At 37.6% G+C, this 16,754-nt stretch overlaps 1 protein-coding gene across 3 annotated transcripts in view; it reads right to left on the reverse strand.

Annotated features, from left to right (window-relative positions):
- ABL2 (ABL proto-oncogene 2, non-receptor tyrosine kinase) overlaps nucleotides 1-16,754 on the reverse strand; it is a 97,748-nt gene that overhangs the window by 38,406 nt on the left and 42,588 nt on the right. The window contains exon 1 of one of the 3 annotated variants that reach the window (XM_044001240.1): nucleotides 12,235-12,308. The exons of the other annotated variants lie outside the window; for them this stretch is intronic. Coding sequence (XP_043857175.1) covers nucleotides 12,235-12,304 — 70 coding nt within the window. The 5' untranslated portion in view covers nucleotides 12,305-12,308. Of the gene's footprint in view, nucleotides 1-12,234; nucleotides 12,309-16,754 lie in introns of those variants that run through there. 3 annotated transcript variants of the gene reach the window in all.

Consider the following 16,754-nt stretch of genomic DNA (forward strand, 5'->3'; position numbering starts at 1 on the left):
TGAAAGCAGTAACTTTCAAACTCTCACTCCAAGAGCTTACTGAAGGCAACCCTAAGCCCTCATTCTTGGCATTCTTGGCACACACACAAAAAAGCAAATTAGAAAATGTGCAACTTGTGGTTTCACAAGAAAGAAACACCAACGAACACATTTCTATAACCCTTTGTATTTTACACACCTGACTTTCTCAGACTCTCTAGGCTGGTTCTATGGCCCTAGTCCCCTAATTCAATTGTCCTTTTGGACTTTCTCCTCCGAGTGTCTATTATCATTCACTCCTCACATTTCCACAGCACTTTTAGATTCACAAACCACTTTCTTCATGCCCTACAAAGTAAGGCAACTCACATACAGAAAGCACATACAGTTCCAGTCACAAACAGTTATGGGCACGGACAGTCACTTCTGGTGAAGTGAATAGGGGAACAACTTCAGGGAAGCAAGTAAATGTGGATGCTATGCTAGGGACTTGAGGGAAACTGGAACTCTAGGGAAACCACGTTACAAACTCACAGGTTTTAGGGTTAAGGACTCAGAGAGCTATGTCTGGAATGATACATAATGTCCTTGGTGCTCTGTCCTCTATCGTGGGTGTGATACCCATGTATAGAAATATTAAAACATCTTTAATATAAATAAAACCCAAACTACTAAAACAAATTTCGTTTTCCTTCTAGGTGATGTCCATCACCACGGTTACTGGGAGCTCCGCCATCACCAGATTTCTACCTAAGAAGCGCTTATTTTAACCATCTATGATGTGACAGGCACTGTGTTAGGTGCTAGAGATATAAAGACAAAATCAAAACAGTCCCTACTCTCAATCAGTCCTCGGGAGAGAGTGCATGTGAGGCATGGGGACAGCCTAAACAATGGCTAGAAACCAAATGTCATGTACAGAGACCAGGAATTCACTATATCAAGGAAAGTGCAGGTGTTAGACACCCCCCTCAAAACACACACCCAAAAACCCTACTAATCACTATAAATATGAACAAAGTGGATGTGCAACAACTGGGGAATGGTTGACAACCTTTGTTATATTAATGTAATGGAATACTACTGTACTGTAAGAAAAGACAAATATAAAGAACTCAGAAAAACGTGGGAAGGCTTATACCAAGAAAGTAAAAATAACAGAATATGCATAATGACTATAAAAACAACAGGGGCAGGGGCAGCTAGGTGGCCCAGTGGATAGAGCACCGGCCCTGGAGTCAGGAGTACCCGGGTTCAAATCCGGCCTCAGACACTTAACACTTACTAGCTGTGTGACCCTGGGCAAGTCACTTGACCCCAATTGCCTCACTAAAAAAAAACCAACAACAACAAAAAAAAAAAACCAACAGGGGCAGCTAGGTAGCGCAGTGGATAGAGCACCGGCCCTGGAGGCAGGAGTACCTGAGTTCAAATCCGGCCTCAGACACTTAACACTTACTAGCTGTGTGACCCTGGGCAAGTCACTTGACCCCAATTGCCTCACTAAAAAAAAAAACAAAAAAATACCCAACAACAACAACAAAACCCCCACTAAAATGTAGTGGATTCTGTTAAGACTGCAATGACTAATCTTAATCCAAAAGACAAAATTTTGGTAGCAAGGTAGAGGAATAAAGTGGAGAATGATACAGCTACCTATTAACAAACAGTTATTCTGTAGTTTGGGTTCTGTGTAACTTCTTTATTACAAGGGAAGATTCAAAAGTGTATGGAATATATGGAGAAATAGTTGTAGTAAAAATAACAAAGGAATCAATTTTTGAAATGTAAACTGTTATGATGATCCCTGGCTACGGAAAGTCAGTTCTCTTTCAGACATGCCCAATTAATGCCTATGACTAGGATATGACCGGCCCATCTACCTAAGCTGAAAGCAGTTACAGAAATTTTCTTTCCATTCTTTTTACCTTTGCTTCAGATATCTTTTTTCTCTTTGTACCATTCTCTCTGTTGCTAAAGACTCTAACATTGCCTGAGTCAACCTCCCCCTTACTCCTTTTTAGCTTGTCCTAGAGCAGGTCCACAGTTAGTTTTGTAGTACTGGTAAGGAGAAAGAAGTTAATGGGAAGAATATCCTGTACCTTACTCCACAATGATTGTATCTCCTTCTTGTTCTTTCCTTCTTATGACCACCAACACAATGATCAAGGTTAGAGCACTGGCCTCCATTCATTCAACAAGCACTGAATATGAAACAAAAATCTTAAACAGCCCTTGCCCTCAGGTAGCTTATAATCTACCATGAAAGAATAAAATAAACACGTAATATAAAATACATGCAAAAAATAAAAATAGAAAGAATGAGGGGGGCACAAACAGGGGTACAGTGGGACCTAAGGATAGGTTCTTCTAGGAGACAGCATGTAAGCTAAGTTTTTGAGAAGGCTAGGGATTCTTAAGAAGAGGTGAAAAGGGAGAGCAAAAACACTGAAGTAAGAACTAGAATGTGGTACATAGGGACCAAGAAATAAAGAAAGACCATCCAGCTGGAGCATAAAAGGTGCTGAGAGAAAGTAATATGAAATTAGTGAAGACAGTTCACAACTCCACCAAAAATGCATTAGTGTTCCAATTTTTCCATAGCTTCTCCAACATTTATTGTTTTCCTTTTTATGTCATATTAGCCAATCAGATAGGTATAAGGTGGTGTTGGTAACTCTTAAGAATGTTAGCATTACTAGGGTAGTTTGCCATCCTCTTTTTCCTCCCAGGGCAATGAGGGTTAAGTGACTTGCCTAGGGTCATACAGCTAGTAAGTGTCAAGTGTCCAAGACTGGATTTGAACTCAGGTCTTCCTGAATCCAGGGTCGGATAGTTTATCCACTGTGCCACCTAGCTGCCCCCATTACTAGGGTAGTTTGAAAGAGAATACATAGAGAGAAAGCTTGAGGTTGAGTAGAGTATGATGGGATGACCCTGGATAGGGAGAGGTAAAAATGGAGCAATTATCTCATACAAATGAGGCACAAATGGAAGAACTGTTACAGGCAAGGGCAAGAAGGAATGGAGGACTGGGGGTGCTAGAACCTTACTGTCATCAGAACTGGATTAAAGAGGGAATAACATATACATTTAGAACTTACAGAGAAATAGGAAGACTGTAGGATATGATAGGGGAAGGACTCTTAGTTAAGGTGTGCAAGATTAGTAAATAAGAGGACAAAGGGAGAAGATAGGGGAAGAACTCTTAGGGTAGGTAGATTAAGGAATAGGAGGGGAAAGGGGGAGAATAAGGGACAGATTCTTAGAAGGAATTGGAATAAAGAGGCAGCGATCAGAGGTAAATTAGATGTTTGAGGAGGGATAGGGTAAAAAGAAAGGGAGAGAGATAAACAGTGAGGAAAAATAGGATGGAGGCAAATATACAACTAGTAATTATGACTTTAAATGTGAATAGGATGAATTCACCCATAAAATGGAAACAAATAAGAGAATGGATTAAAAAAGAATCTGAAAATATGTTGTTTAAAAGAAACAAATTTTAAAATGAGAGATACACAGAGAGTAAAAATAAAGGGCTGGAGTAGACAATATTATGCTTCAGTTGATGCAAAAAAAAAGCAGGGGCAACAATCATGATCTCAGGAAAAGTTAAAACTAAAATAGATTTAATTAAAAGAGATAAACAAGGAAACCAAACTATGTTAAAAAGTATCATAGATAATGATAAACCTATATGCGCTAAATGCTATAACACCCAAATTTTTAAAGGAAAAGCTAAATGAATTACAAGTGGAAATAGTTAGCAAAACTATAACAGTAGGGGACTTCAACCTTCCCCTCTTGGAACTAGATAAATCTAACCAAAAAATAAATAAGAAAGAAGTAAAAAAGATTAACAGAATCTTAGATAAGCTAGATATGAAAAATATGCAGAGAGAAGTGAATGGGAATAAAAAGATAGACACCTTGGTACATAGTATGTTTACAAAAATCAACCATATATTAGGGCATAAAAACATTATAGTTAAATGAAGAAAAGAAATATTAAAAGCATTCTTTTTTGTATCATAATGTGATAAAATTTATATTAAATAAGGGACCATAAAAACACAATAAAAACTGGAAACTAAATAAGCTAATCTTAAAGAATGAATGAAAAAATCATAGAAACAATAAATAATTTTATTAAAGAAAATTATGAAACAACATACCAAAACAAATGGGATGCAGCAAAAGGAGTAATCAGAGGAAAATGTATATCTCTAAACACTTACATCAATAAAATAAAGTACAAATCAATTAATTTGGCATGCAATTAAAAAATACTAGGAAAAAAGAACAAATTTAAAATCCTCAATGAAACACCAAATTAGAAATCCTAGAAGTTAAAGGTGAACTTTAAAAAGTCGAATGTAAGAAAACCAATGAATTAATATATAAAACTAGGAATTCATTTTATGAAAAAACCAATAAAATAGATAAACCTTGGTTAATATGATTTTTTAAAAAGAGAAAAAAAACCCAAATCACAAGTATAAAAACCAAAAAGGGTAAATATACCACTAATGAAGATGAAATCAAAGCAATTAATAGGAGTAATTTTGCCCAATTATATGCCAATATATTAAACAACATAAGTGAAATGAAAAAATACTTACAAAAACATAAACAGTCTAGATTAAAAGAAGAGGAAACAGAATATCTAAATAAACCTATTTTAGAAAAAGAACTGAACAGACCAGAAATGGAATTTTACCCAAAGAGTTATAAAACTGTGTGTACCCTTTCACCCAACAATACCACTATTAGGTCTGTTTCCCAAGGTGATCAGGAAAAAAGTAAAAGAATCTATATGTTCTTAAGTATTAATAGCAGCTCCCTTTGTGATGGCAAAGAACTGGAAAATGAGGGAATGTCCATCAATTGGGAAATGGCTGAACAAATTGTAGCCTGAACAAGTTTCCTGAGAAGAAAGCATCAGGACTAGATGGATTTACAAGTGAATTCTACCAAACATTTGAAGATCAACTTATTCTAATATTAAATAAATTATCTGCAATAATAACCAAATTCCTTTTATGAAACAAATACGTTGCTGATATCTGAACCAAGAAGAGCAAAAACAAAAAGAAAATTATAGAGTAATTTCACTAATGACTAACAATGTAAGCATCCTAAATAAAATACTATCTAGGAGACTACAATATATCATCAAGGTTATACACTGTGACTAAACAAAATTTATATCAGGGATGTAGGGAATAAGGAAAACTAGTAACATAATTGATATCAATAACAAAAGTTACAAAAATCATGATTGTATTAATAGATGCGGAAAAAGTTAATAAAATTCAACACTCATTCCTATTAAAAACACTTGAAAACACAAGTATAAATGGATTTTTCCTTAAAATGATAAAATGCATCTACCTAAAACCATTAAAAAGCATTATTTGTAACAAGAATAAGCTAGAAGGCTTCCCAGTAAGTTCAGGAGAGAAACAAGGATACCCATTATCACCCATATTATCAATATTGTATTAGAAATGCTAACAGTAGGGGCGGCTAGGTGGCACAGTGGATAAAGCACCAGCCCTGGATTCAGGAGTACATGAGTTCAAATCCGACCTCAGACACTTGAACTTACTAGCTGTGTGACCCTGGGCAAGTCACTTAACCCCCATTGCCTGGGGGGGATGGAAGACATTTTTTAAAGGGCTATATATACAAAAACATTTATAACAGTTTTTTGTGGTAACAAAGAATTGGAAACTGAGAGGATGCCCATCAATTAGTGAATGGTTGAACAAGTTGTGATAAATGAATGTACTTTATTTGGGTTTTTTTTTTTTTTTTTAGTGAGGCAATTGGGGTTAAGTGACTTGCCCAGGGTCACACAGCTAGTAAATGTTAAGTGTCTGAGGCCAGGGCCGGTGCTCTATCCACTGCGCCACCTAGCTGCCCCATGAATGTACTTTAAGAAATGATGAAGTGGATGGTTTCAGAAAAACTTGGAAAGACTTGTATGAAATGCTGAAAAGTAAAATGAGAAGAATCAAAAAGGCAATTTCTACAATAACAACAAATAATAATGTAAAGATAATCAACTTTGGAAGACTTAGTAACCTAACACAATGACTACCATGATAACAAGAACTCTTAATGAAACATGCTACCTACATTTGGGGTCAATGCAAGAATTTATTTTTCTATCTCCTCTGCTCAATTTTGCTAGTAATATACATAAAGGCTGATGATTTTATGGCTTTATTTTGAAACCTACTATTATTTTTATGATTTTTTTTTATGGAATCTCTGGGATTCTTTGAGTAAACCATCATATTCTCTACAAATAGCAAAAGTTGTACTTTCATATTTCAAATCTGCTTCCCAATTCTGTTCTCACTTCCCTCCCTAGTTCTTCCCCCTTAAATTAATCTCATATATTATATGAGATTATATATTACCTTGGTTTCTTAAAATCCAATTTTAGCTCCAACCAATTTAGCCATACACTGTAAGCCTAAGGTTTGGTATCTGAAAATTACTGCTGAAAAACCTAAAATAATTCTTTATGGAAAATCTAATTAGTCATGTAGTTTCTAAACAGAATCTATGAATATATAAGTGGAAAGAAAAATTCTACCTTCTGGGCATGCCCTCAATTATCTATAACTAATTTCTGAACTGGGAGGGAAGAGACTTGCCCTCTCAGATTTTTCTCTGAAATTTTCATTTCAGTTCTTTCTGATATTAAAGTTCACTAGTATGTAAATGCTTGCCACTACAGTGCAGCTGGAAAGGAAAATGCTTAAAAGGAAAGATCAAAGAAAGATTAAATGTATTTGGAAATTGACCCTTCAAGGGTGTGCTGCACTAAATGACTATTGTTCATTCAACTACTGTTGAAGGGGAGGGAAGAGAATAAGCCTAGGGTCACATAACTAGTTAAGTGTGTACAGCTGGATTTGTTCTCAGGTCTTCCTAACTCCAGGCCCAGAGCTCTATCCGCTGCTCCACCTAGCTATTTGTATGAATGCTATAACTATGTTTTATCTTGTTGGGTAATTAGGTACATTGTGTTTTGAGATCATAAATTACAATTTGAAAATGGTTTGTTAGAGATTATCTGCTCCATGTTTAGTGTGCGCACTGGTGCTCTCTTGCTTTCTCTCCTTTCCTCCCTCCATAAATGCTTAGATTTAATAAGGTCCATTAATAAAAATGATTTCTGGTGGGCTTGTGCCTAAAACACAAGTACAGAATTTTTTCTACATTCCTAACTGCATTCCCTGAGTCAATCTCTTCCCTTTCTAATCCATTCTTCACTAAACTGTCAAAATAATCTTTCCAAAGCTGAAGTATCAACTTGTCATTACCCCACACAAGGAGCTTCAGTGGTTCCCAGTGCCTTTAGATACAAAACTCTAGTGTGATATTTGAAGTCCTCCAAAATCTTACTCTACTCTTTGCATTCTAGCTCAACTGTCCTTTGCCTTTGCACAGGCTGCAAGCAGCCCTCTATTCCCCACTCCATTCCTAGAATGAAATCCCCAGCTTCATTCAAGATTCAGCCCAGATGCCTCCTCGGATGCAGGTGCAGCCTTTCCAAACTCCCAGTTAAAGCTCTCCCCTTGCCTCACCTTTAGCCACAGTTTTCTTTGGCATTAACATCTCGTATCCTCCCAACAGAATAGCTAGAATGGAGGAAGCTCCTCCAGGACAGGGCCTAGGTTGTTTTTATTCCCCAACATAGTAAGCACCTTGCACATGAGCAAAAGCATAATAAATGTTTGTTGAAGTGAATTGGATCCCCTAAATTACACAGTCTTAATACATTCTTTAATAATGCTTAAGATTCTACTCACTACTCAATGACATGAATGCATTCCCATCTAAGGATGAACACATGGACTGGGAAAGTAACAGTTGATCAGTATTCCCTGTGATATACTTGTAGGCGGACAGTCAAATCTGAAATGTAACTTCTACAAAAGCAATCAATATGGATGTTCTGAAACAGCAGCCCGACTTCCTACTAAATAACTAAGAATGGACTGAAGGATAGCAAGACATGGACAATAATCACCTTTCCATTTTTAAATGAGATGAAAGAAGGGATAGTAATGGTAATGATAGGATATTAAGCCACCATACCTAAACTAAAAACACTATATGACTTTTAGTCACAGCTAAAAAAAAGTAAGTCAAAAGCAGAAAGAAACTCCCACAGCAGAAATTAGACATGGTTCACCAAAGGATAAATGATATTAATAGAGCCATTTGGAACAGGGCCTGGGAGTGGGGGCATTTAAAAGTACAGGTTTGTTGGCAATGGAGAAAACTAAGGCAAGATAAAAGCATGGTACAAAAGAAGAGGGATGGTATTCTCTTTTTTTTTTTTGGATGGTATTCTCTTTAATAGCATTATTAAGTGTTTTATAACTACTAAATATTGCTAAGGTTGAAGATAGTGAAGAATGATGTAGGAAAAGCAATACAATTCAACTACACACATTTATCTGGTGCTTACTCTGTGCTAGAGAAGAGACCTGGGTTCAAGCCCAGGCTCCAACACACTGTGGTTATAAAACCCTAGGAAAGTCACTTAACCTAATCCCTCAGTGTCCCCCCAAAATTCCTTAACACCATTAGTTTCAGAGCTACACTGGAAGAAGGAGTTTCCTCATTAAAAGTTCCCACTACTGGGGCAGCTAGGTGGATAAAGCAGTGGATAAAGCACCGGCCCTGGATTCAGGAGTACCTGAGTTCTAATCTGGCCTCAGACACCTGACACTTACTAGCTGTGTGACCCTGGGCAAGTCACTTAACCCCAATTGCCTTACTCAAACAAACAAACAAACAAACAAAAGTTCCCACTACTTCTAGCAGTACCAGATCTCAAAATGTATTATAAAGTGGTAATTATCAAAATAATCTGGTACTGGCTAAGAAATAGAGAGGTCGATCAGTGGAATAAAATAGGCACAAATTACACTATAGTAAATGACTATGGTAACCTAGTATATAATAAACTCAAAGATCCAAGCTTTTGGAACAAAAACTCATTATTTGACAAAACCTGCTGGGAAAATTGGAAAATAGTATGGCAGAAAATAGGTATAGACCAACATCTCACACCATATACTACAATAAGGTCAAAATGGGTATATGATTTGCACAAAAAGGGTGATACCATAAGCAAATTAAGAGAGCATGGAGGGGGCAGCTAGGTGGTGCAGTAGATAGTGCACCAGCCCTGGATTCAGGAGGACCTGAGTTCAAATCTGGCCTCAAACACTTAACACTTACTAGCTGTGTGACCCTGGGCAAGTCACTTAAGCCCAATTGCCCTACCAAAAAACAAAAATAAAAACAAAAACAAGAGAGCATGGAATAGTTCATCTGTCAGATTTATGGACAGAGGAAGAATTTAGGACCAAAGAAGATACAGGAAGCAATATAAAATGGAAAACATATTTTTGATTATATAAAATTAAAAAGGTTTTGCACAAACAAAAGTAAAAACAAAAGTAAACAACCAAAATTATATGGGAAGCAGAAAATTGGGAAAGAACTTTTGAAACAAGTATCTTTGATAAAGGCTTCATTTCTCAAATATATAGAGAACTGGGTCAAATTTATAAAAATACAAGTCATTCCCTAATTGATAAATGGTCAAAGGATATGAACAGGCAGTTTTCAGACAAAGAAATCAAAGCTATCTATAATCATATTAAAAAATGCTCTAGATCCATAGTGATCAGAGAAATGTAAATTAAAACAACTCTGAGGTATCACCTCACACCTATGAGAGTGGCAAATATAACAAAAAAGGAAAATATTGGATGTTGGAGAGGATGTGGGAAAACTGAAATGCTAACCAGTTTTGGTGGAGTTGTGAACTGATCTAACCATTCTGGAGAGCAATTTGGAACTATGCCCAAAGGGCTATAGAACTGTACATACCCTTTGATGCAGCAACACCATTGCTAGGTTTATATCCTGAAGACATCCTCAAAAAAAGAAAAAGATCTATTTGTACAAAAATATTTATAGCAGCTCTTTTTGTGGGAGCTAAGAATTGGAAATCAAAGGAATGCCCATCAATTGGGGAAGGCCTAAACAAGGTGTGATGCATGATTGTGATGGAATATTATTGTGCTATAAGAAATGACATGGGGCAGCTAGATGGTGCAGTGGATAGAGGACTGGCCCTGGAGTGAGGAGTACCTGAGTTCAAATCCGACCTCAGACACTTAACACTTACTAGCTGTGCGACCCTGGGCAAGTCACTTAACCCCAACTGCCTCACTAAAAAAAAAAAAAAAAAGAAATGACAAGCAGGATGATTTCAGAAAGACCTAGAAAGACTTGTATGAACTGATGTATAGTGAAGTGAGCAGAACCAAGAGAACATTGTACACAGTGACAGTAATACTGTTGGATGAAGAACTGTGAATGACTTAGCTATTCTCAGCAATACAATGATCCAAGACAATCCCAAAGGACTAATGATGAAGCATAATATCCACCTCCAAAGAAAGAACTGACATTGACTGAACATAGACTGAAGCATGCTATTTTTCACCTTCTTTCATTTTTAAATTTTATTCAAGTTTTCTTATACAAAATGACTAATATGGTAATGTTTTACATAATTGCACATGCATAACTTACAACTGCTTATCGCCTCAGGGAGGGAGGAGGGATAAAATTTGAAACTCAAAACTTTAAACAAAAATGTTTATTATTATTTTTTTTTAAGTTCCCATTACCAGGGGCAGCCAGGTGGCTCAGTGGATAAAGCACTGATCCTGGATTCAGGAGGACCTGAGTTCAAATCTGGCCTCAGACACTTGACACTTACTGGCTGTGTGACCCTGGGCAAGTCACTTAACCCTCACTGACCCTAGCAAAAACAAAAAAGTTCCCACTACCAATGAAATCAATTTATTGGGACTTAATGATAACAGAAAGGGATAAATGAAAACATAATAAGGAAGAGAGAGAAAAACTAGAACTGTGATTTCATTAGTATAGGGAATTTCCATTTAGGAAAATTCCTTCTACAAGTGCAGGTTGCCCAAGGTCACATAGTTGGCTTTAACCAGAGGCCCACTCTTTATCCATTCTTCCATGCTGCCTCTCATGGAATAAAGTCTCAAAATTAACAACAATAGGACTGGTAAAAAAGAAATATTATATCACTATTTCATTAGCTATAGCTCTAGCAATGGAGAAGAGTAAGAGGAGTTCAATTCTCTTCTGGTTAGTCCATCCATGTCAATCACTTTGGATTCTAGCATTTAAAAATCTTAATCATACGATTAAGCATCTTAACAATTCTAAGGAAGAATCCTATTTCTCCTTGAGCAAATAATTCAATGGAAATAGAGTAGTTATATCCTCTATCCCATCACTCCTCAGCCTTCTCTTTGTCGTAAATAAAAGCAAAGAAAAATAGCATGTTAGGGCTGGAAAGGCCCTCATATATAATTTATTTCCACTGCCTCACTGTATAAATGGGGAAGCCCAGGCCTAGAGATTTGAAATGACTTGTGCAAGTTACACAATAGACGTCAAGACACTCATTAATTGCTTACTATGCAAAGCTGGGGCAGCTAAGTAGCTCAGTGGATGGTGGAGTGTCAGGCTTGGAATCAGGAAGACTCATTCCTGAGTTCAAATCTGGCCTCAGACACTAGCTATGTGGGCAAATCACTTACTTAACCCTGCTTGCTTCAGTTTCCTTGTCTATAAAATGAGCAGAAGGAAATAGTAAATCACTCCAATACCTTTAACAAGAAAACCCCAAATGGGGGTCACAAAGAGTCAGACATGAATGAAAATGACTGAACAACAGCAATGTACAAAGCACTGTGGCAGGTACTGGTGATAAAAGACAAAAATGAACAAATCCTCCCTGCCCCCAAAGGTCTGCATTTACTAGGCAAGAAAGAGGGTCTACACATAGTTAAGTATAATACAAGGTAGAAATTGTAGAAATAAGACTGACTCTTCAAAAATACTCCTTACGAGACTATACTATAAATTTTGTTGCAAAGCAGAGCTTGCTAGGTACAGAAGCTGGTAACTGGAACTGAATATGATATAGCAAAAAGAAAGCATTATAAAAACAAGTATTTGCTAAAACATGGCTTCCTAACAAAAGAAAGGCCTAAAAGAAATCAAAGGCCAAAGGGAAAAGAACTCTCTGAACAGCTTACAGCAATACCCAATCCTAAATCATTACCAAAATCAATGGGAGTAGCCCCTCCCTCCTCTTACCTTTCTGAGCACAATCTGAAGACAGCCAGGATCCCCAAGCGAAATGATCTAGTCTCAGCTGCCAATACATCAGTCTGCGTTAAGTGCAATCCAGAAATTCAGGGAGTGAGAAATGGGTTTTTACTCACCATTCAGTTCCATCAAAGAAAACAGGATATTTCTATCATTAGCTCTCCAAAGAGTAATCATAAACACTGAAAGATTTCACACAGCAAAAGATTTTCCAAAAATCGGCACAATTAATGCTGACAATCAGATCCTGTCCAAAATTAACACCATTTTTCTTATTTGACTAAACTTTAATATCTTCTTTGGTCAACTCTATTCAAGAAAAAAAAAGGCATGGGTTGTGGGTTTCCCTTTGACTTATTTGTCCTCAAAGAACTGAGATGGTAAAATAAATTCTCCCTTTCTCCAAGGATAAGCCAGCAAGATGATGTTTATATAGGAGTGACAGTGAGGGAAAAGTTTCTTCTGATTCTGAAGTTCTTTGTACTCCTGCTCATTTACCTGTTTATGCTCTATTAAAGCTGATTCAGAGACAACAGTCCTTTGCAGTGATGGTCAGGCCCCCAAAGTAGGCTAATTTTGTCTTATTCCTGTAGGCTAGTCCACCAGTTTCTAAGAAAGCTCTATGAGTGGGTGTATGTATATGCATATACCCTCCCTATACTTAGGTTCTGGCTGCAATGCTATTTCCTGTTGGCTGAACCAAGACATTTCTAATTGGCTTAGCGAAGAGAGACAAGGAGCCCCATTCACTAGCCAGATTTCAGCAGCTGCTGACTTCTCAAAGTAATAGAAACCCCTCCCCTTCCCTCCCCTCCCCCACAGCATGAGTGGACAGAAGGTGGGAGTAAAATGTACAGCTAGACTTATTCTATGTCCCTGTACCTTTGGTGGTCAGGTGACTGATTACAACATACCCAGTTTTCAATCTTGGTACCTTCAGGTGCTTAATTCCATGATTCTCTAAGGTATCCACTAGAAATCAAATGGGCACTGAAAAATCTCTGTATTGATTTATTCAAAGTACTTCTGTACTAAAGTTTCCCTAGAAAATCTATTAATGTTCAATACCTGAAATCAGAGTATCAAAGTTTTAGAGAGCTTGAAGAGATCTTTCGTTCAGTTGTTTCCAGTCATGTCCAACTCTTTGTGACCCCTTTTGGGGTTTTCTTGGCAAAGACAGTGGTTTGTCCCTTCCTTCTCCAGCTCATTTTACAGATGAGGAAACTGAGGCAAATGGGGTTAAGTGACTTGTCCAGGGTCATACAGTTAATAAATGTCTGAGGCCAGTTTTGAATTAGGGAGTCTTCCTGACTCCAAGCCTGGTACTCCATCAACTGTGCCACCTAGCTGAAGGTACCTTGGAAACCTTCTAATCCAACTGTCTCATTTTACAGATGAGAAAAATAACGTCATAGAAGATTCCAAGCTAAACACAAAAATAAGATGACCAGAAGCTATGTAGGGCATATCAACAAAAAAAGGTTATCAGCTACAAGATGGGCCAAAAGTCATGAATATTTAATAGCTCCTTTATTTTTTATAGCATCACATACAGTATATATAGGAAATTAATTTACATGTAAAAAAATCAAATCTCATAAAATAATTTTCAAAATGTTATCACAACATCAGACCCCTTCATGACTTTTGGCCCACTGTGCAGTATGTTTGAATCGTCTGTGCACAAAACAATTTTCTAATATTTACTGTAGTTATAGGTGAAATGAAAAATACCCACAATAAAATCCAGTGAACCACGGGCTTGATTTACAACCTGGGGAAAATCACATAGCAACAATAGGATCTTTGGAGAGACAAGCAGCAGCAACCTCTGCCAACAATACTCCCCATGACATTGCCTCCTTTGGACAAGAAACAGTTTTAGGGAATATTTTTTAAAATTCTTCCTTGTGTGTTGGAGGCAAAACAAACAAGTATAGGTATTTGATAAATAAGCAACAGAAAAAAGCACAAACCAGAAGTTGTGAGTGAGAAAAGAAAACGCAAGGCTTTCTGGGAAATACCTACTGATTTAGGCTATCTCACCTACTGATTTAGGCTATCTCACCTACTGATTTAGGCTATCTCACCTACTGGGACAATTATGTTAATCACTGATTTTTCACACTATAGAGATTAGGAGAGGCTGCACAAAAAAATTATTTGAAGGGAGGGGTGTAAAGTGGGCCCCCAGAACCTTCCCTGTGGCACAGCAAACCAGATATTTGCAGGTAGTTGATAACAAGAGCAGTTAAGAGCCCAAATTAATGGAGACTCTTAATAAGCAGCAGAAGGCAAAGGGAAAAAGCCAAAATCTTGTGCTAGTTAACAAGAATTATGTAATGATAAATTTTCTAGATAGAAGAAAAATTACAAGGTCTCTATGACTTATCAGGCAGAAAGAAATTTTTCTTCTCCTAGCTCTCCATGATGAAAGCTAAAACATATATGGAAAACTAAGGAGTGAAGTTCAGGAAATTCAAACCAGGGGCAGGTTAATGAGGAATCTGATGGGTGGGAGAATATGACAAGGGAGAAAGAGTAGAAAGGTGTCCTCTGAATAGATGGAGCTATATAAAGATATGAGGATCTCCCAAGTAGATAGATTGGGAGCTTCTAAAAAGAAAGCGCTTTCTTGTGCTCTATAGCAAGAGAAGCAAACATTAAAATATCTATTACTAACCCCAGAATTAAGTGGCTAATGAGAAATTAGGGTTAAAGGAAATGGGATGTTTACTGTTTCACAGAGTACATTCTACTGGGGGGAAATGACCTATACACAGACAAATATGTGAGATAAACACACGTTTATTTATTGAGGCCAATTCTCCCTGTTTTTCCCCAGATGGAAATAAAACAGCCTAATGCCACTGCTGATCAACATGGCAGCTATGATTGCTCCATTTCCAATCCTCCCATGGCAGCCTGGTGATTGGTGGATCCTGGAGCTCATCATTTTGGTGCTGGACTTATACCAGCACCACACTGGTGCCAGACTTGGACATAGCTTTGTCTATTATCTTTGCTTGTCTACTAGCTTTAGCTCTGCTGCAGCTCAAGACTGAGCTCCAGTGATCCTCCAGCCTCGGTCTCCCCAGCAGCAAGGACTTCAGTGCGGTGAGCCATCATGCCTGGCCCATAAAAATAAAATATACTGGAAATAAATACCAAGTGATTTTGATGGGGATCACTACTACCTGAGGGCATTAGGAAAGGCCTGTTTGTAGGAGGTGACATTTGAGGTAATCCTCAAAGGAGCCAAGGATTCCATAAAGCAGAGTTGAGATGGGAGAGGCTGTCTTCCAGCCATGGAAAACAATGTTCGCAAAGATGGGAAGGAGAATGGGAGGAACAAAATGGGATATATGGGGAACAGGAAGCAGACCAGTTTGACTAGAATATGGAGAAGACAAGGGGGAACAATATGGAATCATTCTGGAGAGATAGGCTGGAACCAGACTTTGAAGGGTTTTAAATGCCAGACAAGTTTGTACTTTATCCCAGAAACAGAGAGGAACGACTGGAGATGCCTGAGGTGGGAAGATGGCCAGAACTGTGTTCTATGCATATCACTTTGGCAGCTGGAGGGAGGTCAGTTTGGAGTAGGGAAAGACTAGAAGAAGCAAAGAGACCAATCAGGAGGCTACTTCAAACATTAGATAGAGGAATGAATGATTCATTTAAGTATTTGCTGTATGGCAGGCACACTGATAAATACAATATCTTCTTTTTTTTAAATCCCCACTCTCAAGAAGCTAAGAAGTCAGCGTTGGAAAATATGACTTAGCTCCTGGATCATGCACGGTTTAGACTCTTGGTCAGGGACAGGGTACAGCTGAGTAGAGCAGGAATAATGTAATTCCTTGGCTATTAGCAAATTTAAAGATGGAGAAAAGTGTGCAGATAACATAAAGAGGAGAAAGTATGACATAAAATAGTGTTATTTCAAAGTAGATAATAACTGGGAAGAAGACAAATGAATTTTTTTTTTGCCTTAGCTGTCTATTTACCAACAGGCAGAACAGGCTCCTAGGAGCAGAGATTTTAGAGTTGAAATTGTCCTTAGACCTCATCTGGTTGAACAACTTTATTTTATAGCTTGAGGGGACTGAGGTCCAAGGAAGTCAAGTAACTTGCTCAAGGTATAAAATGGAAGAGCTAAGACTAGTACCTTGGTACTTCGACTCCCAATCCACCTTTTCTTTCCACAGTACACAGAAGTTAAATTAACTTGCTATAACAGTGACTTCCGGGCAGCTAGGTGGTGCAGTGGATAGAGCACCAGCCCTGGATTCAGGAGTACCTGGGTTCAAATCCGGCCTCAGACACTTAACACTTACTAGCTGTGTGATCCTGGGCAAGTCACTTAAGCCCAACATAGCAACCCACATAGCCCAACATAGTTGCCTCATAAAACAAAAACAAAACAAAAAAAACCCAGTTACTTCCTTAGCAACTCGCATTATTAGCATTTTCTCCACTACTTTTTTCTTTAAAAAAAAATTTTT

This window comes from Dromiciops gliroides, chromosome 4 (genome assembly GCF_019393635.1).
Source record: "Dromiciops gliroides isolate mDroGli1 chromosome 4, mDroGli1.pri, whole genome shotgun sequence".
Lineage (NCBI taxonomy): Eukaryota > Metazoa > Chordata > Mammalia > Microbiotheria > Microbiotheriidae > Dromiciops > Dromiciops gliroides.